Source organism: Anabas testudineus, chromosome 10 (genome assembly GCF_900324465.2).
Source record: "Anabas testudineus chromosome 10, fAnaTes1.2, whole genome shotgun sequence".
Lineage (NCBI taxonomy): Eukaryota > Metazoa > Chordata > Actinopteri > Anabantiformes > Anabantidae > Anabas > Anabas testudineus.
Genome location: NC_046619.1, coordinates 6,406,120 through 6,431,434, shown reverse-complemented (window position 1 = coordinate 6,431,434; position 25,315 = coordinate 6,406,120). Strand labels below are relative to the sequence as shown.

At 43.5% G+C, this 25,315-nt stretch overlaps 1 protein-coding gene across 1 annotated transcript in view; it reads left to right on the top strand.

Moving 5' to 3' along the window:
• Nucleotides 1–3,001: 3,001 nt before the first annotated feature.
• The window catches only part of tenm1 (teneurin transmembrane protein 1), a 148,856-nt gene continuing 126,542 nt past the window's right edge, over nucleotides 3,002–25,315 (top strand). The window contains exons 1-3 of the mRNA XM_026357422.1: nucleotides 3,002–3,316; nucleotides 15,999–16,270; nucleotides 19,586–19,906. Of these exons, the coding sequence (XP_026213207.1) occupies nucleotides 16,054–16,270; nucleotides 19,586–19,906 (538 nt within the window). The 5' untranslated portion in view covers nucleotides 3,002–3,316; nucleotides 15,999–16,053. The remainder of the gene's footprint in view (nucleotides 3,317–15,998; nucleotides 16,271–19,585; nucleotides 19,907–25,315) is intronic.

Genomic DNA, 25,315 nt, shown 5'->3' with positions numbered 1-25,315 from the left:
TATGCTTGTGGAAGCGAATGCACCGGAAAGGTCATGGCTCCGTCGTTTAAAAAAAAAAAGATTTCAATAAATGGTTTGCCTGTGACTCCTGTGAGACACTCAAGCTGTATGGTTGATAGGGTGGAGCCAATCTGGTGGAGAAGAACAGAGGGAAAGAGTGATGAAGCACATCCCTTACACCCTTCCGGAGAAAGAATACCCTAGTTAACTCTTAACACCCCTGGAGATCAAGCATGCACCGCGAGGGCAGGATAATACTGTAACGCTGGTGCAGCTGGTGAGCATTGTTGACAGCATTGATCCGAGATCCCTCATTACTGAATGAGAGAAACCCCTTCAGCAACATCACCCTGGAGAGGGATGAGGCTGGGCGGGGGGGGGGGGGGGGGGGGGGGTGAGCAGCAGAGGAGGGGGGGAAGAAATAGAGAGGAGAGTAGAGAAGAAAAAAATAGAGAGGGAAGCTTTTAGAGGCGAGGGACACAGAAGGAACTAAAGAGGAAGATAACAAGAATATCAGCAAGGGGAGTTGCAGTAAAAGTTTGGAGAGGAGAAGTTTTTTTTTTTGTTTTTGTTTTGCTACAGCAACATTCAACGACCACCTTGTGTTCCACAGTGGAAGGATTGATCACTGACCAATCGATCACAGCCTACGAGAAACACAGTTCCGAGGAGAAAAACTGTGTTGGCTTTGCAGTTTGCATGTACCAGACTAAATCATGCTCGCGGAAACTGCCTCCAGCTGTGAAGTGAAGTAGTGCAAGGATGCTTAAATCCAATATTCCTGCTAAGGCTCGGAGTAGCATTAAGGTGTGGCCGCATAATGGATCTACCTCCTGTCTCATGACAATAAGTAAAGTGCAATATATCTCGGACGCGTCACGTGGAATGAGAATGATTTGCTTCTAATCACGGGAAAAAAGACGAGATATTAGACCCACAGACGGCTTCCCATCAAAGCTATCCTCGCCGGACTCCATTTTAGCATTCACAACAGCAACAGTAGCTTTCACTCTCACATTGCTTTTATGGAGTACCAGCTCTAAATCCACCCCTGTGCTCCACTTTTCCTCGCCTGTACACTCAGCTGTGCTTCCATGGCATCCAGATAGGGCAGGAATAATTGGATCAGCAAACACTGGCTTAATTCCATAAGACCACGTTTGACCACGAGGGTCTCCTGTTTGTTCCCACTGATATTTCTTTTTGCCCGATGAGATGCCATTTAATAAAGTTACACCACGTTAATGCGGTTTACATTATAATCTGATGAAATCTCATACCGTGCAGCTGACGTTATCAAATGCACTCTGACCAGCGCTGTAGTGCATCTGTGGCTCTAATGATGCTCATTCTCCAATAAAGTGTCCTCATGGGTTTACTCTAAAACTTAGTTACCACGAAATCACCATGCAAGATGTTAGATCTATCCAATATCATAGATAAGTATCAATACTTTTCAAACTGTACTCTTATCCTAGACATTAAATGCTATTTTCTGTTTCAATTCGCCATGTTTTCTAGAATAACAGGTGTGCACTAAGGCTTTCTTATAGCAAGGCCAGTGCTCTTCCCCCTCTCCACATCTATTATCTCTCCTCCATAGACCATAATGATAAAAAAGAATCACAGTAAAACACTGTGACATTTCAAATCTCTGCATTGAGCTGGTTGTCAAGGAGATGTCTCAGTGAGATGTGTCGGGCAGAAGAGGAACTGCTCTTTTAAAAGAGCGTTTATCCAGCAGCTGGAGGTGTAATGTGGCTGCCATTAGGACTCTGCAGGCAAACACGGAGACTCAGAAGCACGCGGCTCTCCAACGCGGGGTCGTCCACTCTGAAACTCCAGAGGTCTTCGGACTCCTGATCAAATCCATTGCAATCTTCAGCAGTCATTGTTCTAAAAAAGTCACCACTTGCAGCGGCCTCACATCCACATATTGACAACCCACACCCAGATGACCAACACATTTTTAGCCACAATTTGACCAAGTGGGCTCAGAACTATCGATGTATTCCCTCCCCAACACTGTCCCCTCTTGAACGGCTCCGTTTTCTGCTGGGAACTGCTGGACTTGCAGCCTCCATTTACAGGGAACCAGTGATGAAACTGGTGGAAAGTGCCAAAACCTATTGTTGGTGAAGGATGCACACTGCTGTGTTGCGTTTTGGATACGGCGAGACAGGCTGAAAGGCAGAGAGACTGAAGCGGCTGTCAGAAATGGTTGTTTGTAGCCCCGTGTGTAGTGTGCTTTGGGGAAATAATAAACTGCATCATTAGAACCCCTGTCATTCACAAGTTGTTTGTGGAGTAGCAGGCACCGACTCGCTGTAAATACCCACACCTTTGCATCACACGTAGCGCACAGGTCAGAATCATTAGTTGGCTAATTTAGCAGAAGAAAAACAGATATAGTGAGCTGGTGTGCAGGTGTTATCATAAAGCAGTCCCAGCACTGTCATAAATTAGTGTCTGTGTGTGTGTGTGTGTGTGTGTGTGTGTGTGTGTGTGTGGAACTGTTTTGAACTCTTAATGCATGTTCTGCTTCGCCTTTCATCACCTGAGCCTTAATGAGTGAGTGAATCCACCAGTCAGCGTTGGAATCAGCTCTGCTTTAGTTCTGTGAAGGACTTCAAGTTGAACTTGATCAACTGATGGAAATCAGTTTTTATTTATTTCTTTTAAATGAGCTGCTAAAGAAAACACCAAACTCCTAGTGTTTTAGGCATTTCTAATGAGTCAGCATTCCAGCACTGGACTACAGTGCAGCCATATGGCATCACCTGAATGAGTCTAACTAGTGATCCAGACGACCTCCCGACGAGAGAGAGCCTGTGCGTGTTTGTGTCTGTGGCCGGTCTGTGCCACACCCCCTTCTCCTCAGTGCGGTGGTATGATCCGGGGATGGTGTTATAGCGGCACCGAGCCTCACCAGCAACAGCATCACCCGTCAGCCTCCTCGAGTTCAACTGCGGCTAAACGCACCGCGCCGGGCTCCCTGTCACACGGCACAGAGGAGCTGGCTCGCGTTCAGCCCCCCCTGCAAGGAGATCCCTTTCCTCTCCCGCACCCAGTCGTTTCGTCGTCCTCTATCGGCATTTGAGAGGCGGGTATCATCAGCATCAGCACCGCCGCCTCGAAACCAGAGCAGCAGGCACAGAGAAGAGGTGTCTCATCCACGTCTTAGCAGGAGCGCCGCATCTCAAGTCCCATTTCTACCGGGGCTGGGGGGGGGGGGGTGGGATTGCACAGTCTTCAGCGTCTGCAGGGTTTCTTCTAGCGTGGAATCGGACTAAAGGAATGGCTGTACGTCGGAAAGGTAAGCGGCACGTTCAGTCCTGGCCTGTGATGGGCTCGTTGGGGAGAGGGGGGGGGGGCACGGTGTTGCTTGGCTAAACGAGGCTCGGGTGCTGAGACAACGTGAGTTCACAGGAAATGGTTATTATCAGCTGTTCAGATGTGCTGCGCTGTGCAGTGGGCCATGTGTGAGTATGTCCGTGTGTGTGTGTGTGTGTGTGTGGGAGCGAGAGACACAGACAGGAGAAACAGAGATAGAGAGAGTGTGTGTGTGTGTGTGTGATTGTGTGCGCGTATTGTGCGGTTTTATGAAAATCATTGCGCCTTCATTGAAGTGCAGGGACGGAGACTCTGTGCGTACATGCCTTCCTCTGTGACAGCCAGTCTAACTGATGACAGTTCAGGTACAGTGCAGAGCAGCACGCTGCCCTCTCCATGAGTGCAAATGTCGTATTCGCTGTGGTTCAGCGACGCTTGCAGTCTTGAGTTGTTTTGCTCCAGTTCTGGCTCATCCACTCCATCTCCATCAGCACTAAGGTAGCCTAATGATGCCAAGAGGGCCATCCAGATCCAGGGGGTATAGATCTGTGCGACGCGTGCCTTCTGTCTTCCAGCACCAATGCAGCTGGCTGGGCCCAGGCTAGACGTTCCCACCACTTCAGGTCTAACAGGCACATCAGGGCACATCTCAGCACTGTGACCCGCTGCATTGTGCTGAGACTTGTCTGATTTATTTATTTATTTTTTTTTTTTGCCATACACCAACTTCTACCAATCGTGGATGATGCAGCAGCTGGAGAAGCCAGTCCTTGACTGAATTATTGAACTGCATTGTATGCAATTTTCACAGTAGCTCTTTAAAACGCGTGTGGGTAAATAATTAACAGCGGGCAAATGCATTTTGATAAATCATAATTATTGTGAAGCCTGCTCAAATTGCACCAGGATGGCTATGCTCCGATAGATTTAAATTAGACCTCCTCACTCCTCTCCTTCACAGCAGATTATAAATAATTGCGTTGAGTAGACCACTGGAGGCATATTTCCAATAAATAAATAATGAAATAAGCAAAACAAATACATAATAAATAATTCTGAGTAATTGTCTACATCCCACCATTAATGAAATCCCAAAAGCGACCCCATAGTTTTTCTCCATGTTTTTATTTTAATTGTGCTTTAGTCGAATCGAGGAACGGGCAGAAGTTTCATTTGGAAATGCAAAAGCATTGTAGTCAGAAACTGCCCCACGTCTGTTTGTCTCACACACAGATTTAATGCACTACTCCTCCTGCTGCCGTGAACGTTGCTGAGAGAACCGTATTGATGTTTGGATTGTTTCACCATCAGGTATACCTGCTTTCCACCATGTTATTTTAGGATCTAAATGCAGCCTTTAGACTTGGACGCAGCCTGCTCTGTCAGTGTGGCACTGTGTGTCTGTGTGTGTGTGTGTGTGTGTGTGTGTGTGTGTGTGTGTGTGTGTGTGTGTCGCTGCCCTACCTGACAGTGCTCACAATGATGCGGGCACCGTGCTGGATTCTTCCTCGGCTTGCATGTTATTGATAGCGATGATTAAAATGAGGCAGTCTGTCTTAGCTCTTTGTGATTAATAGAGAGCATCTGTGCATGGAGGTTACATAAGACACACTCACTATCCCTCTGTGTCTCCTACACACAAATGCACAGACTCACACACACAAACACACAGACCCGCACATCCCATGCACGTAAAAAGACGATACGGATGTGCGGGACTTGTTGAGACTGATGATTGTAATCCTATGTTAATTTCTCTGTACCACACTGTGCTGGGGGCTGCTCATACTATTGTGTTTGTAAGCTTATTGTCCACATGTGAATGATTTCTGGGCCCTTCAGGGCTGCAGCACTGGAGGTGGTGACGAGCAGTGATTAAGTGCATATTTTAAATGGCAGAGCCATTACGGCAATTCCTTCACAATTAAAATTTCTTTGAATTGAAATGTCACCAATTATATGCTGAGCACATGCCAGTGATAAGGCTCTGGCATTTCTGTCAGTTAACCAGCACATCACTAATCAATCAGCGAGATATTCAGCGTTTTACATTTCAACTTGTGCCAGTGCACTCTGGTTTACCCTCAGCAGCAGTTAGTGGTCAGCTGTTGCTGCTCTACTAATTATGTCTTTCGGTTATTGCATTTTCTCTTTTTTCTTTCAGACTTGTTATTGTTAAGTGGGCAGTGCATATGGTGTTTTGGATATTCAAAGAAGATGCTTAGCTCCTTGGCTTGGAGTCCCATCATTATTTCAGTGCAACAATCGGACAATTTAGGCCCCGAGTGCCGATTGTTAGATTACTGGCATTTTGCCTCGGCTGTCAGCACATCCTATTGGTCTGAATCAAGAAACTACTAACAAGAAATACATGAATAAATAAAAAATAAAATCAAATCTTCACTTGTGTCTAATAATTTGTGTTTTTCTGAGATTTGACTGATATTGCATGGCCTTTGGATAGTGCAGTGCTGTGCAAGACAGCAGGGGAGTTCTTTTTGTTATCTAGCCCTGCATTATTTATGAATTTTCATTCCAGGAATGCAGTAGCCCCTGGCACTGTAATGCTCCTTTCTCCCATGGAATCTCTCACACTTACCTTCTGCCCCACAAGTTCTCTGCAAAACTAAATTTCCCTAATAAAACTGAGTTCATGAATTAGTGAGGGGCCAAGGTGAAATGCATCACAGGTTGTTTATGGTAGTGTTGAGCACCACACTTAGTGCTGCAGAGTTTAAGCTCGCAGCTACGAGGCCCAGTGGGAGTTTTTATCCTCCCCTCTCTCTCCCCCCCCCCCCCTCCGTCTCGCTTTCCCTCTCCATGCCCATCATATGGTAAGATTGTAATTGCTGGAAAAGCATAAAATGTATCAGAGTGTACGCCACCCTGCTGATAATTTCAAAGTTAAAGAACCCGCACCAGTAGGGTAATCAAACTGCTGGACCACAATGCTCACACACTGAAACACACACTCACACACACACACACACACGCAGACACTCAGAGATGTAACCATTGTACAACTTCAAATATTTACCTTCTTGCTGCAATGCTGCTCCATCCTCAAGAGGAATTGTTTAACAAATCCTGCAGTGCTAATTAGGGTTTCCTCTATTCATTCGGCTCTGGTCGGCCTTTTCAGTAGAAAATTGCCAACAGTGCCATTAAACAAAAATGAAATACAGAAGCAATATAATATTGCCAAATTACCCTATAAAAACCTCATATGGTAGTATAGGCCCAGTGTTTACACTGGTGTTTACAATTAATGCACTTAGCACAGCAAGTCATTCCTAGCAATATAACATGTCTACTGATAATAAGCAGTAAATTCGAAAAGCTTTGGTCCAGCATATGGTCATTATTTTTACAAACTGGCTGCAAATTATGAAAAGATAATGAACTCTTTAACAGACTGTGTAGCCTTTGTACACATATGTGTTGCATAATTAATAGAATCTCCTTCCAAAGTTAGAAACTGTATTTATTAATGAATCTGAAATCTGATTTCTCCTCTTTGCTTTCTCTTGCAGTTTTTCACAATGTAGCACTGACTGGATATTTTTCCATCTGCATTTTCTTTTGTGACTATACCACTGTACTCCTTTGTCATTTTTCTCCTTTTCACAGTGTTTCCAAGCACAATACTGATTATTTGTGTGTTGAAACAAAAGATGGGACCAATAGCAGCAGAGAAAGGGACAGAAATAGTATCAAAACCAAACTCACCTTCAGTTACCAATGCTGCAAACACACACACACACACACACACACACACACACACGCGCGCGTACATACAATATATGCCTGAGGCATTTTTCTTTAAAGCATTTGGCTTTGTCTCAACTGGCATCTCCTCTATTCTCTCTTGTCTTCGTCCACTGGGTTATGGGCAAGAGTCAGGAACTATATACAGTTGAATAAGGTGCAGGATGTTATCTGAGATTTGTATTGTGAAAATGCAATCACGGCCTCCCTTCACACTCCTCCACCTTCCAACTCCCTCCCTCCCGCCTTTCAAATTCTACTCAGGAGACAGAAGGATCAGAGCCATGAGAGGCTTACTGGTCAAGCCCACTCCACTTCTCTTTAAAATATGAGATTAATTTTGTCAAGAGGACAGAGAACGTGTGTGTGTGTGTGTGTGTGTGTGTGTGTGTGTGTGTGTGTGTGTGTGTGAGAGAGAGAGAGAGAGAGAGAGGACTGTCGATGGAACACACCTAGCTTGAGGGTTAAGACAGAAGAGCTGTCGAAATGATGTTGATTTAAGTGAACGGTAATTGTGATGGCTTCAGTTGTATTGTATTAAACTGTAGATATATTGTATGGGGCTGCAATGAATAACGCTAACATGATTTCATTTAATTTCATTATTCTCTAATATTCACAAGATCCCAAATTCCCATATTCCAAATATCCAACATGCCTCCAAGTCCAGAAGCTTGTGAGCTTATTTGTGAATTGTCTGACTGCGTTTCTGGACAATCCACTATCAAATTTGTTTTCACGTATGACTAATGAATTCAGCTTTTATGACATATATTGCATCGCCATTGTGTTTCTTTGATTTCGCCCACCTCTGTAAATATTCTACACAGCACAAAGGATTGTTTTATTCGGTTGTGTTCAGGTTGTGTTACTCTACCGGTTTCTATTTTATTTCTTTGAACCCTCTGTTCTGTGTACAGTGCGTGTGAATCACAAGAAAGTAGGTAGTAGGCACTCAACACACATACACACTCTTGCCAAGCTGTATTACTCACACACACACAGAGAAACCCAGCGCACACCTACAGGGACACATTTCTTACCGTGAAATTTTTATTAATCAAGTCACTGGACAACTTTAGAAGAGGAAAAATCAATTTTTGTTTCTTCCCCAATTTATTGCCACATAAATTGTCCTTCACTTCAAAACAGCATGCCTTGGCATTGGTGTCAAAATAATTATGTTAAAATCCATTACATTTGCGTTGATTTTATCTTGCTTTTGTTGACACCGAGGACACAATGGGGGTTGCTGGCCAGCTTTCATCGACAAAATGTATGGCAGCGTTTCATCTTCGCTTAAATCAATACAGGGAAATTATCTGGGAAGGACTGAAACAAAAGTATCAGATATTCAGAAAAAACTTTGCACATGATCAATCTGAAGTCATCTGATCCACAGCTTCTTCAGTGGCTACTGTAACAAAGTGATTGGAAATGAGTTGACCCCACACCTGCTGCATGCAGTAGCAGCACACAGCAACACGTACATTTGAACCTCAACACTGTGATTAACATCTTAATACGAATAAGTCGCATCTGCAGCTTTGTTGCAAGCTCACGAGTTGATTTACTTAGCAACATAAAATACTGTGATGTTATACTGTACATCTTTGCTCTAAACGAGTTCATCTGTTTCCTGCTGACTGGTAAATAGCCTCATGTGTATCATCAGTAATATTCATAGCTCTACTTTCTAGATGATCATGAATTATTAAGTCATAGAAAAGATGAATAGCTCCAAAACGACGCTTGATGCATCTCTGCTGGAAGCCACGTTTTATACAATACAGTACAGTACAATACAGTCGAGTGTGTTGCTCGGGAGTCCTTTTGTTGTTTAGGTTTAGGTTTAATTTCAGAATGAGTCTTGATCCACCATGAACTCCGGGATGTATTTCAAGTATGTGTATCATCTCCCGAATTGACTTCGAACTGTAGAGGCACATATTTTCTGCTGATTGCCAGCCAAAATGCCAAGCCAGACTGCACAAAGAAAAGTGATGTGAGCAAATAAATATCCAGTATCTAGTCCAAGAAAATCATGGCAGTGAGTGTGCAGCCATTTTAAAGTAAAGCAGACCTAATACATGTTGTCTCCAGATTTAACAATCCTGAAATCCCACATTTTACAGCGTGCACTGCATATCATCCCAGCGCCATGTGCCTAGAAAAGGAATTGTTTGGCAAATTCATATTTTTGTTCTGTTTAATGTGCTAAGAACACACACAGTGATTCATCTGACAAGCAGCGAAATGAGGAATGCAAATTGTTAGGGGACGTGCCCAATGCAGTTTTTGCCTGGCAAATTTTTTTTTTAGAAAGGAAATAAAGATGCAGGATAAATACAAATCAAAGCATCCAGTATCTCATATTGAAGAGAAAGTGCTCAAAATGCCATTCCATAACTGCAAATACGTTTTACAGTATGTGCTATTTATTTCAAACCTAAATTGTTTATCTAGAAAAATGTGCCACCTCTGTGCACTGATATACATCTCAGCTATGTAAGAGGCAAACGCGGGGTTGAAAACATCATTTAGATTTCTACCATCCAGACTGGGTGAATGCTAGAATTTCCTATATTTCTCTGTGAGTGTGGCTAAACCAGACTGCATGCCATGACCCTGACGAGAATTTGTGTGTTTTTATACACCGAGCAGACACGTTGATGGAATGTATCAGCCCCCCTAACATATCTCCGTCTCGCCGGCACACAAAAGAGCATCACCAGGACCACAGTTTGTTCCTGACTGAGTCTCGCTGCCTTTGTGGAGCTGCTCCTCTCTTTGTCGAAAAAGCGCTTTCCTGCGCGCGGCTGCTGAATGCTATCTGTGACCTTAACCTGCTAGAGGCCAGATGAATCAGAGAGGAGGTGAGGGTTGAGAACAGATCTGAGGAGAAGGAGGAGCCGCAGGGCGCGCTCAGGACTTTTCGTGAGTGGGAACCTGACAAAAAAATCCTCCTTCTCTCACTCTCTCCTGGTTTTTTTTCCAGATGACAAGCACCACATTATAGCAGTGTAGATGGAAGATTAGCCCACAAAGCATTCAGAAATCAATCTGCAATGCTGCTCAACAGCTACTAGTAGATCTTTTCAGCTTCCCCTCTTCAGGGCTAATGCTCTTTACTCACTGTGTAATCAACAGCTTCATAAAGGAAATGTGCAGGAAATACTGTCTGAAGCGCTAATCACCAAATCCAATTTCTGTGATCAATGGCAAAGATTTATCAATTAATTTTGTATCTGTAATGCTGCCACTTTGCTAAGCTTTGAGTGTTAGAGGTTTTAGCGGTCAAATGCATTATTGAAAGTGGCTTTTTACCAAGCAGTGGCTGATGCGGAGAGCTTAGGAGGTTGTCAGTCTTGATGTAAAGCTTTATTTGCAAAGCAAGTTAGTGTGAACAGCCTTTTAGTCCTGCTACGAGGCCATTGACATGTATTTATCTTGTAAGAGAGGAGGAATATCAAATGTGTTGAATAAGGCTTTGCCTTGTCAGGAATATTGATTAAATGGTTTTGGGTGGTGTCTCTTGCTCCATCTGTGTGTCTGTGGTAAACTGCCTGTGCGCCACTACAAGTGAATGCAGTGTTGCGCATGCGAGCGCACATATAGGGAGCGTGTGCTGTTGCATATTCTTGCCCTTGTTGTATTTTTTGTTTGCTCCTTGGCCTTCTGGGGAATCAGCAGCGGGCTTTAGATCAGAGAGAAGAAGAAGAAGTGGATATCATGAAAAGAAACTAGTAGTCTGGTAAGGAGCAGTGGGAAAAAAGCTGTACCTTAGTCAGGATCTTAAAGAAAAGAGAAAAGTTTTAACTGCGGTCGGGATATAAAAACGGCCTTTGAAAAGTTAAAGCTTAGCTACTCCCTCGCTCTAGGCCACATTCAGAGGGCATGAATAGTGTAGGACCTTATGGATTTCTCCACGCTGCTCAGGCATGCAATGCCAATGTGGGATTTGACCCATGTCCACTATAAATAGTCAAATGATCCAGGATGGTTTCCCAGCGCCTGACAGCTCCTGACAAGAGCTGGTCTGCCACGCAAGTGGACACACACACACACACAGACACACACACACACACACACACAAACACACACACACACAAACCCAGACACACACACTTTTTCTGCTTCTTGGTCGTTCTCTTATTCTGACACGAGTGGGCGAACACTCAAACTCCCTGGGCCATTGTGTCACCTATATGACTTGCAATGTACATACATGCATTAACCTTGGGAGCTGGCGTGTGAGGAATAATGAAGGTAGGCAGCGCATCGGAGGCTAAATGGTAAAGACTGTGCAATAACACCGAGAAACGGCGAGCAAGGTTTTACACAACACAGGCTTTTTTTTTTTGAAAAGCCCAGTGAAGACTGTGTTGATTCTCTGTGGCGTGTGGGTGTTTCGAGTGCGTTGTTTGTCAGTTGGTGTGAATGCTATAAGTGTGTGTAGGCACGAGGGCACTGAGTTTGTGTCCGTCTGTGATTGATTGTATTTTATCCTTGAATCATATCAGAGATGCTGCATGTATGGTGGTCCTGTTGTATGTGTTGGGGAGGGTCTGTGTGTGTGTGTGTGTGTGTGTGGGGGGGGGGGGGGGGGGTGCACACCATAGTATGCGATCTGCTGGTAAACTCGGCATTATCAGCAAGAGATTTCAGGCTTGGTCAGCTATGAAAACACAACTACGTGACGAGAGTGCTGCCGCCGCCCACAGATAGCTAGCCCTTATCCACTAATTAAAACCCTCTATCACTCCATGTCTCACTTGGCAATCTCTCTATCCTTCAATTCCTCCCATTTCACTGTGAAATCTCTCCATCTCTCATTATCTATCCATCACTCTCTTTTTCCTCAGTCTCCATTCATCCCTGCCTCATCCCGGTGGGCAGAGTGTTGTTTTGTTGTGTTTCGGGTGGTTTAGGTATAACAGGGTCCTCTGGGTCCTTCAGACCTCTCGTCTAAGATGTCCCTGTCGTTTGCCTGAGGAGCCATGGTGGTGCTAACTAACAGATAGCCCCCAACACACACACCTTTCTCCATGCATGCACACTCACAAATGCGGACCGTCACTCCAGGAGAAGCAGCTCATTCTGACAGCGCGCTGTTTACTTCCGTAGCACCTGAAAACCTGGATCTGCATTTGCAGATGCAGACTGCTCCTCTATTCCTTCTGATGATTAAGCCGTCACAATGTTAGACAAAATGAAAACCTCCAAACAACACCGGTATTGTCATAACTTCACTTTGGAGCATCTGCGGTGACAAGTTTATGCTCCAGCGTGAATATATTTTTCAAGATTTCTCATCGTCATTCCTGCGGCTTGCGAGATCTGTTTAGTGAGCTGGATTAGCTCATCTCTGTGCAAACAAGATGCTTGGAAATGTGTAAAGGCCAGAGCTAACAAAGAAAGTAGCTCCCTACTCAGTGGGGGGTCTCCAAACTGCTATGAAAATAAGACCTTCTCTGCATGGAGGAAGAATTATACTGTATCAATAATCTAAGGAGCTAATATTGTTGGATGGCACTCTGCTGTCCTCGTCCTCATTGTTTACTTACCGATGTGAAACTCAATTTCTCTGCATCCGCCTGGTCCCCATCCTCTCTCTGCCTCTCTCTTTTCTTTCCCCATTTTTGCATGCTCTCGCCTCCTGTTTGTCATGATTTCAGCACAATCATTTGAGATTGGAAAGCGTAAATCGGTTTTGACTTGTCCTCATGGTCCTTGCCTTTACACAGGACGATCTCCGCTGGGCTGTTTGTGTTACTGTTGGTGTTGTTAGGGACCCCGCCCATCTGGAGATGACTTGGAGCGTAAATCCTGTTTAAAAGCAACTCTGTATGTGAGCCTCTATCACTCCTCTAAGCAGATTTGCAAAAACAGCCCACTGGTCTATGGTTGTGCTGTTCGAGTAAATGGATGGATAGGAGGGGATCAAGTGGGTGAAGGGTCCCATTAGATATTATTGCAGCAGTGTAGCCATGGATTATCACTCCAGTGTGGTTCTGTGTGTGTGTGTGTGTGTGTGTGTAAGAGGGAGTGATAAGAGACAGAAGAGGGGTTAGCAGTGGATGAGGGGAGGAAGGGGGGATAACAATGTAATGCGATGCATGTGTTTCTTCAGTGTTGTCACTTTGTATTAATTTTAAACGGAGTGGAAGAGTTCATCACACACTGATGAATTATAGATTAGAATAATTGAATTACAAACAAAATCACTCAATAACATGTCTATACATTGCCACGGCATACAGCTACTCATTGTTAATTCATTTGCAGAACGAACTAACTCTCAAGGTGCATCTGAACATTTCAACTATACCTTTATAGTTTTTGTTGTTGGTGAATTCTCCTAAAATACAATACTGGGGTTAAAACAGTTGTTCAGAATTAACCACTGAAGTCTATGAATTTTACATACTGTACTTGTAGATGTGACATGGAGAAGATTAAGACTGGTTGTTAGTCGCTGACAGTGTAGTGATGCAATCCGTTAAGCACTTAGTTAGCTTCCCCATGGGATCCCACAGTGCATTGTGTAGTACCGTGCTCTACACGGACATAAAAAAATGATGAGAGATGATACAATTCTTGTAGTGAAGATATTAAAAATTTACTCTACCATGGTACAAATTATTCCATGATCTGAATACCTTTCCAGTGCTGTTTGTTTTCTAGTAACCAATAGCAACATACATCCCAAGGTGGTTATTCCTCAATTGTGAATCTAGGCTGGTGTTGTGCTCAGGTGGCACATGCTGACTTGTCCTACAGAACGCCCATGTGTCTTGTTTGAAGTGAGCTTGGCTCTAGGAAACAACCTCCAGGTTTTGACATCAAAACCAAGAATCAAGCCCCCTAATGGGCACCCCGCAGTGAGCTAGAATTAGCAGGAATAACCCCCGCCAGCAGGCTTACTTCTCTAAATGCAGGAGCCTCGGAGGACGAGATGGAGGGTGGAAAGCATGTAAGGTAGGAGAGGAAGAGCAAGAGAGAGAGAGAGAGAGCAAGAGCAGAAGTGGACCTGTACGGGGATGGTGAACGAGGAGTAAAAGAAGAGGAAAAGATTAGACAAGAGAATAGGTGTGGTTTGAAGGAAACTAGACTCACTTACACGTCAATATACAAGGGGGACTACACCTACTAAGCAAAATGTTCACTCAATGGTCTGTGTATGTGCGCACACATGATGGGGGAACAAGATGGGGCTCCCATGTGCACGATTGCATGCTTTTATTTCTGCGTGTAAGTGTGTGACAGACATAAAACAGAACAGAGAGTCTCTGTAGAGACAGACAGCAGTCAGCGCCTGCAGCAAGCTCAGAGCTCACAGGGTAATGTATACTCGCTCCTCGCCGTACCAGAAAGAAGGTGACACCAGTCAATCCCACTCTGACAGGGCAGCTGAGATAATAGCGGGCTTTGATTCCTTGCAATAACTCCTGCCAATCACAATGAAAGGCATCATGATTGCAGGGAACCACAAGTGTGTGTGTGTGTGTGTGTGTGTGTGTGTGTGTGTGTGTGTGTGTGAGTAGACAGAGCTTAAAGTATGCTACAGTAATGTGAAGATAATTGAAGGCAAAATGTGATGATCTACTTTAAAGGGATTGTTGTGCTTTGCGTTATCATGAACAGAGAAAAAAAAAAAACACAAGCGATGCATGGAAGCAGAGACAGCTTTTACAGCTCATCTGCGCTATTGTAACGTCTGCAGGGGGTTGAGGGTGTGAGTGAAGTGAATGTGCGAGCAGCCTGGCCCACTTTTTGACTGCTTCCTGTCAGGGGTCAGCGGGTGGTCTCCGTGTGTGCATGCAAACTGCTCGGCCCGTGTGCATGCATGTGGGGAATGAGGAGGGTGAGTGCGAGGCCAGAGGAAGGAGTCTTTCAGGTGGAATAAAAGCATTACTGCAGTAGTAGAAAGGTCAGCTGTAAACTTGTATCAGACTAGTGGTGATCACCCTGTGCTGCAGATCTCTGAGGTATTGAGCAGGCACGCTCTAATGGCTTTGATATATGGACTACAGGACTCCCTGAAGAGGTCAATACCATAGCACTTTGTCTCTATGAGCAATGACCCTCTCAAGCTCCATTTAGAAGCTTTATATCTGCAGGAAATAGGCTGGAAAGGCCTCGGGCAGGGCACTGAGAAAGAGAACTAATATGAATGAAGTATTTTCTAATCACTTCTTCTGTGCCGTAATCGCTGTCCCAATCAATCATTAGTTGGCGATGGCATAAGCATATCACATCGGACGTTATCAGAAGTAGATTTTGATGTGGTTGAGAGAAGAACAAGAGAATCTGAGCTGACTGGAGCTGAAAAGACTTGATTTATCATTACTTAATTTAGTAGGGCAATGACACTGTAAAGACTGGTGTCTAATACTGTTTCATGATTACTTTCGAATCTTGCGAGTCTCAGTGTTTAATGAGAGTGACAGACGTGAGGCACAGCTACAAATTTGTTGATTTATCTGCAACTCATAAACGGTTGTCTATAACAGAGAGATAAAGCGTACAGTAGCTAGAAGAAACAGAAACCACATCTGACAGAACAGAGAGCCGTGCTTGATTTTGGCCAATTTTTCTCCAAACGCATCCAGACATAATGGCCACCATCACGGTCCCTTCTGAGTTTATTGATTTGGAACTAACCTTTGGTGTGAAATATGAAAGAAGCCAAATAGTGTTTATGAATGGCCGCCGTAATTGGAATGAGCAGATGTTGCAATATTGTTCCACTGTGTTCAATAACAGACTTCTTGTGCTATTTTTCTTCTCTCCCCTCTCTGTTCAATCCTGTTTCCTTTCATTTTCCTCCAATGGCCCATCCTTCTTCCTCCCTGCTGTCCTCACTACCTTCTCCCTGCTCTCCCTGCTTCCAGACTCTGTGCTCTGTGCTGTGGCCGTGCTGAGTGACTAAGTGGAGCCCTTTAAGCCATGGAGGAGATGGACAGTAAACCATACCAGCCGTTGTCTAAGGGGCGCCATGAAATGGAGATGTCCTACACCAGCTCGTCTGATGAGAGTGAGGACGGCCGCGCCCACCACCGCTCCTACACTTCGCGTGAAACCCTGCCCGACTACACACATGAGCTGCGCCTCACCCTTGGTTCACACCGGGAAAGACAGAGTAACTACAGCCAACCCCAGCCAGGTACGACACTCAGGGCAAGCTCAGGCTGGATGTAGTTACCTAATAAAAATATACTCACAGTTGCACAGATGTATGTGGGGGCAAATAGATACTGGCCTGACAAAGATAGACATATACATAAGCAGACACACACATAAATGCACACACACACACACACACACACACACACACACAGAGGTCTTTAAAAGGGCCTATGTGAATTACCTATTACAGCCCACAATGAGCCAGAAGGACAGTCAGAGGCAGGCAATTACCTCTTCTCCACGGAGGTGATATTTCTCTCCCACAGCTAAACTAGGTCAACCCCAAACCTCTCTGGCCTCACCTGGGGTGGAACACCACCCTTCATTACACACTTACACTCACAGATACAGACACAGGCAGACATAGGCACATGTACAGATGCACATTGACACATACACACCGAAAAACTCTCCCCTGCTGGAGACAGGAGGAGAAATGGGCCAGCGTGTGTTGTGATGGATGGCCTTTATGCAGGTCATGTGTGGTGTTAAGAGAGAAGCCGCACTTCATCAGGAGCAGGCCTCTGTGCATGGTTCACGGTAATCAATATATACTCTCTCCGCAACTCAACCTCCTGCAACTCTGCAACACTTAGCCACAATGCTAACAAGCAACATTAGTCATTCATAACAGTTACAACTCCTCACGAGCAGGCCCCTCTGGGGATTTCATGGTTTGAATGCCACCTGCTATGGATTTTGTATTGTTCGCTATGCACCAACCCATCGACGACCATTAGTCTTCATCATGTTGCTGTGATGTCTTCCACAACTTGGTGGTGTCACAGAGCACTTGCCATTTTCAACAGTTACCCAGTATTTCTGTTCCCGTAACAAACAACTTCCCCTGCCTTCAGTGTCATATGGTAAGGTGTAAAAGACCCCCCAAAGCAGCCTTTGAAATGTCAGTGGCAGCCGGTTCTGCAAAGCACATCTGTTCATCTCTGGGCAAGTGAGTTATATATAGTATACCCTACCTAAGTAACCAACTGTTAAGGGGGGACGTTGCCTCCAGTGACGTTTTTAATGGATTACAGCGTTCCTGACAAAGATCAGCCAATTCATTTCTCCCCTAATTCCCCACCCATGTTCTTCATATTTTCCTTCATCTTTTTAACTGCTGCATCTTGCCCTCTCCTCCCCTCGTTTCCTTCCTCCTCTTCACCTAGCTGTTTATTTTCCCTAATATTACAAATTCCTCTCTGTCCATTCAAGCCTACCTAATTTCTCTGCTCTGCATTTCCCCCCTGATAGATAGATTCACAGCTACATCCATAGCTTGTTTGCCTGCTAATTAACTCAGATGAATTCATTTACACTTTTCAGCATTTTGTTTACAAAGCTAGAAATGAGTTACAGTATACATGTTTGAATTATTCACAAGTAACAGTCTTACAACAATCTGCGCGGAATCACTTGAGCACTTATGGACCTGTTACTACCTAATAAATAAAGTACATTCCTATTAAATAAATGACAACATGAGGGTAAACACAAGGGCAGAGGTTTATTTCCAGGTGTGTGTGTGTGTGTATGTTGGTGGGTGGGATAAAAATCTAGTTTGCAGAGATGATTCACAGTCTGCAGCAGAGGCTACGTTTAGGCGGAGTGAGCGGTAGATAGTGATGGTTTTAGCCTGACAGACAAAACTCTGGGACAATAATGACGAGCTGCCATTTCGACATTATGTGTACAAAATCGTCTTCGACACACTTGAACGCCTTAATACTCAATAATATGGAAGAATTGATGTCCTTATCTGTAGAAATGTTTGCTTCAGTTGTATATTTTACCAAACAATTCAAATAATGTAGTACAAACTATTTGACACACAGTTTAAGGGTCACAGTACGTCTGGGGTTTTGCCCAGTTGGTAATTGAGCCATCAGGAGTGGTAATTACACCCTTGGGTAAACAGAATTTAGTCGTGTTTACATCCACGGCTGCATTACAGTGAAATTATAACCCCAACTGTTTTGACAGATATTCTGATTTCTGCTTTGACAAGTACTTACAACACTGGTTGAAAGTAGTGTCAAATATATAAATAGGCTGTTTTTTTTCTTCTTCTTCTGTTTTTTTTTCTCGCTGAAGTGAGTCAGAAGTGGCCAACTGTACTGCCAGGAAATGGGATGTTATTCAAAAACATGATTTCTCTCCTAATCACCTGCTAAGATCGCTTCTTGTATTAAACATTTCAAAACAAAATGGTTAGACGACTTTTCAGTTTACAGTCGATCCATGTTTGTTGCTGTGGGGAAATAGCCTATTTGCTCCTGAACTGCCCTCTTGCAGCCAATTTGAGCTAAACAGAAGTGTGTAGTGGTGACCAATCTTGTACCGGTTTAATTCCAGGAGAACAGTGTGTGAGCCACGGTTGGTCTTGACCCCATCAAACAGGCACAGCAGGACACACTGCTGGTCAATGGAGTGGTCAACAGGACTGTGGCTTTTATTGAAACACTGTGGTTTGTGTTCAGACGACCTGACCTAACACACATATTAACTGCACTAAGTGAGAGGGAGAGGAAGTCTTTCTTTTCGGTCTTTTGTATTCAGCAGAGTCTATACGGTATCTGGATACATAGGTATCTGTATAGATTTCAATTTATGCCTTTATTTCTTTAAAATTACATCAGTTCCATCACTTCCACTTACACATTCTAAACAGCAAACTCAGGTGGTAAGGAAGAAAATTTACTCAACTGCCTCTGCAGGAAAAAAAAAGAAAGTAGAGCTCAATTGAATTGAATTGAATTGAAGTGTAACCAGAGGACTAACACAGTATATCTGATGTTCTCAGATAACAGGTTGATGCTTGGGATTGGAGGGCGTTCTAATACCTGAAAGCATATGAGGCTCAATTTTTCCCTCAGTCTGAGTCAATATTAATAAGGTTTGATCTTTATCTGATCTCTTCACCCCACCAAGGAGAATATAGATGAGATCAGTGCTCTGTTTGAGCAGCAGTTCAATACATCTCAAGCTCAATAACACACATCAGGCAGTCTGAACAGGATATAGCTTCACTGCAAATGGTTAAGAAAAACCGAGGGTGGCATTTTGGTTTGGACTTCTGCTGCAATACTTTTAATAAATGCTTGCTCAAATAACAGCGCGTCTCTTGACATAATTTGGGAGATGTTCTGTGTTTGGCTTGTAAATGCCTCCGTCGAACTAACACCTGGTCAGCTTAGTTGGTAAAGCAAATAAAAACACATGCCTGTGTTTGAGGCTTTGTGACTTTACACCTATATGATGTTGATGTGTGTGTCTCTCCGTCCTGCTGTAGATTTAGACTTCTGTAAGGCTGGGCAGATGAGGAGCCCAGACTACCATGTTCACCAACAGCAACAGCAGCAGCATCAGGAGGAGGAGGAGGAAGCATTGTGCTCTGGACCAGCTGCCCATGTCCACAGCCGTGGCTACTCCCTGGGCGTGGGTTCAGATGTGGACACGGAGCCGGAGGTGGACCCCTCTCCAGCTCATGGTCTGCAGCACATGTGGATGCGCGGCCTCAAGTCAGAGCAGAGCTCCTGCCTCACGAGCCGCGCCAACTCCGCCCTTTCTCTCACTGACACCGAACACGACAGGAAATCTGAGCCTGACAATGGTGAGTGAAACAACCTCTCTTCCGACTACACTACGCTGGGATTACTATGAAAAATGCCCAGAGGAGAATTTCTTCCTCCAAGATGATGTAGTGCACCTTTGATTTTGTGCATGTTCTGTCAGGCTACTTGTGTATTTTCTCCTTTACAGTATTTCACTTTGCATCCTCACAGTTTCTACTTGGAAAGAGGAGAAATGTATTTCCAATGAATGCAAAGAAAAATTGCATAAAACATAACTCTTTTCAAGTCACAGCCTTGGGCAATTATGTGATTGAAACTCAGTTTCTGAACTAATGCTAATGCTTAAGTTCCTCTCTCTTTGAAGGCTCTTTGATGTGACTAAATACAGAAATGTGCTATTGGTTATTTAGTCTCTGAAGTGAGCTCATATTAAAGGTGAACCTGAGGTGGACTGGGGATGGAGCTTGAGGAAAGTCTGGTGATGAACATCCACAGCATATGGCTTGGAAATGACTGAATATCTACCTCAGGTTGAGGCAGATTTTGGTTTAAGGCTTGGAAGAAAAGGAATTGTAGGGGTCGGGCATTCACAGAACCTGACTGGCTGCCTGAGGGCAGCTAACAACTGCCTCTGTGGGATGACTATAGCCTGGAAGGAAGGAGAAGTTGAGAGGCGGGGGTGAAGATATGGGGCCAACTAGAGAAGAGTCTGGGATGGTGCCAGCTATCTGTCTTGCACTGCTGGGCTTGGCTGGGCTCCCTGCAGATGGAGAGTTAGTTAGAGGTGCACACAAACAAAGACAGAGCTCTCCAACCCGTCCCCAAGGGCACTGTCTGTTTATGTGCCGCAAAAAAGGTGGAACGTATTCAGTGGCTGAGAAAAGGAAGTGTGAACGCAAAAGAGAGAGACAGAAAAAAGAGAATTAGACAGGGGAAGAGTAAGAGACATGGAGAGCGAAAATGCTAATGAGAGAATAGAAATGGTAATGTAATGGTATAATTAGAATGAGAATAAAAGGGAATGAGCGGTTGAGGGTAAAACAGGTGAAGGAGAAACTGGTTTTGAGTTAGAGTGAGACAAAGATGGTGGGAAAAGGAGAAGACTTAAGACAGTAGAGAAGAGACGGATAATGCAAAGAAGGGTTTAGGGTGTGCCTGTTTATGTTTGGGAATAGACCCAAGGGTGCTGTTTAATGACAGCCAGATTGGACATGGAGTCGGCCTCGCGCTAAATGGCACGATGGAAAAGGAGAAAGAGCGAGCGTGAGAGAGTGGGAGTGCTCGCAGCATTACACGGTAATCAATTTGTGATGGCTGTGTGCATATGGACCAAAGTTATTACCATTTGAGATGAGGGACTCCATCTTTATCCAGGGTCAGAATGAAAGCTGCAAAAAGGGGGGGGGGGGGGGCAGATGGGCATGCAACAGAGGAGACAGAAGCAAATGAGGATGGATGAAGTCACAGAAGTGAGAGGAAGGGATTTAAATGTTCAAAGCATTTGGCTTTACTGCTACAATGCACCAGGAAAGCTGGTTTATGTGTGGATTTCATATGTCACACGAAGAGCTGTACAGTATGTCCTCTAGCTCTCCAAACTTGACACAATCTCTCTCAAGAGCACATTCTTCCTCTCACTCACACTTTACTCCTTTCCTCTGTGTTTTTTTTTTTCTTTCTTGCACTAGTATCTTTTACTTGGCAACCCTTTTCTCCTCTTCCCTCACCGGCTCCCCATTTATTCTCATCCTCCTTCCTGTCCATCTCTCTCTGACACGTGGCCAGGTGTGTCCATGCGTGGCATCCTCTAATAGGAAATGCATTATGGATGTCACATTTCTCTCCATCAGCACAACAAAGTCTCACACACCCCTCTGTTCCCAGCGATAATGAAAGTTAGAGCCACTCGCAAAAAGATGTTGGCGTAAAGGGGCTGGAATCAAAACGCTAACATCCCTGCCAAAATGAAAGTGCATTTTAAGTCGGTCCGACCTTGCACTCCCTTTGTCTTCAGAGCTCGCCCCCTCCCAAACCCATTAATAATGTCAGCTTCAAACTGGCAGGAATTCTTTTGTTCCTGGTCTGATTGAAGCTGACAAGTCAATTTAGTCAGTGTGTATGTATGTGTGGATTTGGGTGTGAGAAAAATAGAAAGAGGGAACGACAGATTAAGAAAGAGTGAAGAATAAAGAGATGCAGCTTGTGTGAGTGAAGCCACGTTTGTACAGATGTCTGTCTGCATTCCCTTTTGGGTTTGTGTAGGTGTATTTGTGTGTGTGTGTGTGTGTGTGTGTGTGTGTGTGACGGGGTGGCGTGGGTGCTTGTCCAACTGTGATACCTCCCTTGTGGAAAGCTGTAGGCTTTCTTGAGCACCAGTCAGACCTGCTGACAAACTCAGGAAAACATCAACACCCCAAATTGTCGTCAGTGCACTGTTAGAACAGAGGAGATTGGCAGTAGAAAGACAAAGTGTAGTTCAGCTAGAGTTTACTGCTGATTCACACACACACACACACACACACACACAAACAAACACTCAAAAGTATATGAAAACTCATAAGTGTTATTGGAAACATGCAATTTCCAAACCAGCTTCTGGAACCAGGTGCAGACGTTATGCAGAGAACTTAAGTAATGCTGGGCAGTAAAGTTGGGCAGTGAGGCTTGTTTCATAGTGAATAGTCCCAAAGTCCCTACATATACCACAGTACAATATACAAACTACTGTATTAAATTAATTGAAATAAAATAATACTTCTCATTTGGAAAGTAATATAACAATATAAAAAACGATTCAGTGCAATTCAGTTCATTTGCATAGCACTGAATCACAGGAAAAGTCGTGTTGAGGCACTTTTGATGGATTCTACATAAGTCTGTAAGGTTTATGACCTTACAGACCTACTATATATAGAAAAGATATACAACCATAGAATTATATAGAGAACCCAACAGATCCCCCTGGAGCAAGAAAAAGGCAACAGAAGAAACCTCCAGTGGAACTACACTTGTTTGTACATTACCTATTCAGGTTTATATTTCCCAAAGAAGCCGTTTCCCAGATAAGTAATGGGGATAAGCGATCATTAGGTCATTAGGTAGCGGCCCTTCTGCTCACACTGATCACAGTCAGTTTTTACATCACTGTTTTTTTTATATTTCATGCAAAATAATAATAATAATAAGTTAATAAAGGCTAATAGTCTGTTGGTAATTGCAGTGCTTAATATAAAAAAAATATTGAACTACTGACCTATTTATGTTGCTTCTCATTTTTTATGTGGAAGCACTATGTAAATGTTTAGAGTGTGGCTGATGACAGAGCAGCTGGATTTGGTGTCAATCTTCTAAATTACTGCAGTGTGAAATAATAATAATAATAATAATAAAAAAAAACTATATTAGCTAAATTATCTGGGTTACAACTCTGTCCTATAATGAGATGCTAATTAATTGACCACTTTTTCATTAGTTTAATCAGTTGCAGATTTACTCCAGCCTATTGTCTGTCTTCTTTAGCTTATCTTTTTTTCTTCCACTTTCGTGATTGACACACTGGCATGTAGCAGACAGCCTCCTGGTTTTACATCACTGCACTTTTCATACCATCATCCTTCGAGCAGAAAGGGTTCTAAGGCACCTGCAAACAGCAGCCCAATGAAAGGCTCTATCACTCATTATGGTAGATAACTTTTGTGCTAAAATGCAAATATCTGTGTAATTACCACGGGCTGAGTAAGCACTTGATTCTGATTGGCCGCAGGACGCCCATTACTTTTTAAAAACTTGACAACTGCCTTATAACTGTCTGATCACAGTGTTAAATTAATATACTAGAAAGGTTTGAATGTTCAATTTCCTCCATACACTGCAGATAATGGTTTGAAGAAAATGGATTTTCAAATTGCCTCAAACAGAGAGTTAGCAATCAAGCCTTATAAAAGCAGGAGGACTGAAAAAACATGTTTCAGAATGGATGTAATCCCATGTATCGAGCCATGCTAGCCCACATCTGTCGGCCTGGCGAAGCAGGGACATTACTGTATTACTGCTACACGGATTCAAACACACATAACATGATACACAACAACTATAAGCAAATCAAGATATACATTAGTGTGCAGCTTCCATTTGGTATCATCTTCAGGCTCTATTTAGCGGGATGATACTACACGAATAATTCAAAGCAGGATCTTGCAAAATGAATATTAAAGATCATATGATCTAAGACTCAATGGAGACAAAGTAGTTTCACCACAAATGCAAGTTCCTCTTTGTTCATTTATTTGAAATTGGCAGCTTGTGCCTCTTGAATTCAATTTGAGCACATTCATGTCTAAGGCAAAAATTTTTGTCTGAGCATTAATTTCTGTGTTTTTGTGTAAAACACGCATTTTTCCAATGTGAAATTGTCTGAGATGGATGGGAAAATTGCCAAACAAGTACTAGTTATTGCTTCTCAAATCTTAAAATTGGCTTTTTTTTTTTCATTTTAAACATAAATTATGAATTAAAAACACTTCAGGTCAGGCTAAAAAAGCATTGTGAACCCTTCACAAAAAGCTGTTCACCCTTTATTTGTAATAATATAAAGAAAAAAATGTTCAATAAATGAAAGATAATCAAAATAAATGTTCTCTACCCTGCATGGGTGCAAATGTTACTCTGTAATCGAGTAGTTGCCTGCAAGGTTTATACTACCAATATTAAATGAGCCATATTACCCCAAATAGATTGCTGCCATTAGTCCTTCAAATAAAGTCATTATGTATTTTTTTCATAGTGTACCTGTTGTCCTTGCCTTGAAATAAGACAAGCATGAATGTTACCTTAAACATAAATGTAACATGCCGGCTATAAACTAGGTTGTTCAAGAGCCCAGGGGACTGCACAATGTCAAAGAAAGGCCTCATATCCTTTATAAACACAGCCCATTATTTTTTGTAATGATGTGCCAAAGTTTTCGCGGTCAAGTTTGGTCAAGCTGTGTTCAAGTAAGTGCTGCAGAAGGTTAGCAAGAGTGCGGAGACAAAAGGTGGGAGAGCAGAGTGACAAACTGACCTTACGGTTTAATGAGCAAGCATACGGCGGCGCGGAAGACAAAAGGGAGGGAACGGAGGAGATGGGAAGACAGACTGGCGCACTGGCAGGTGAAGACATTGAGCGGGATATAAGGGAGAAAATCCTGGCGAGGTTTAACTTTTCCGCTCATTCTAATGAATCATTTCGTATGTGTTGTAGCTACGTTTGAAATAGCTTTTAAATGGACTGATGGAACCTGGTGAAATAGCAACAGGTGTTACACAGAATTGGATTTCAGACGGGAATCAGATTTTCAGGATTCCTCTGCTTTATGATGCAATACTGACATTTATTAGGCAATCTGGACTTTTAATTAGATAGTGAGGGAATAACAAATGTTTCATGTAAGCTCTCTGTCACATAAG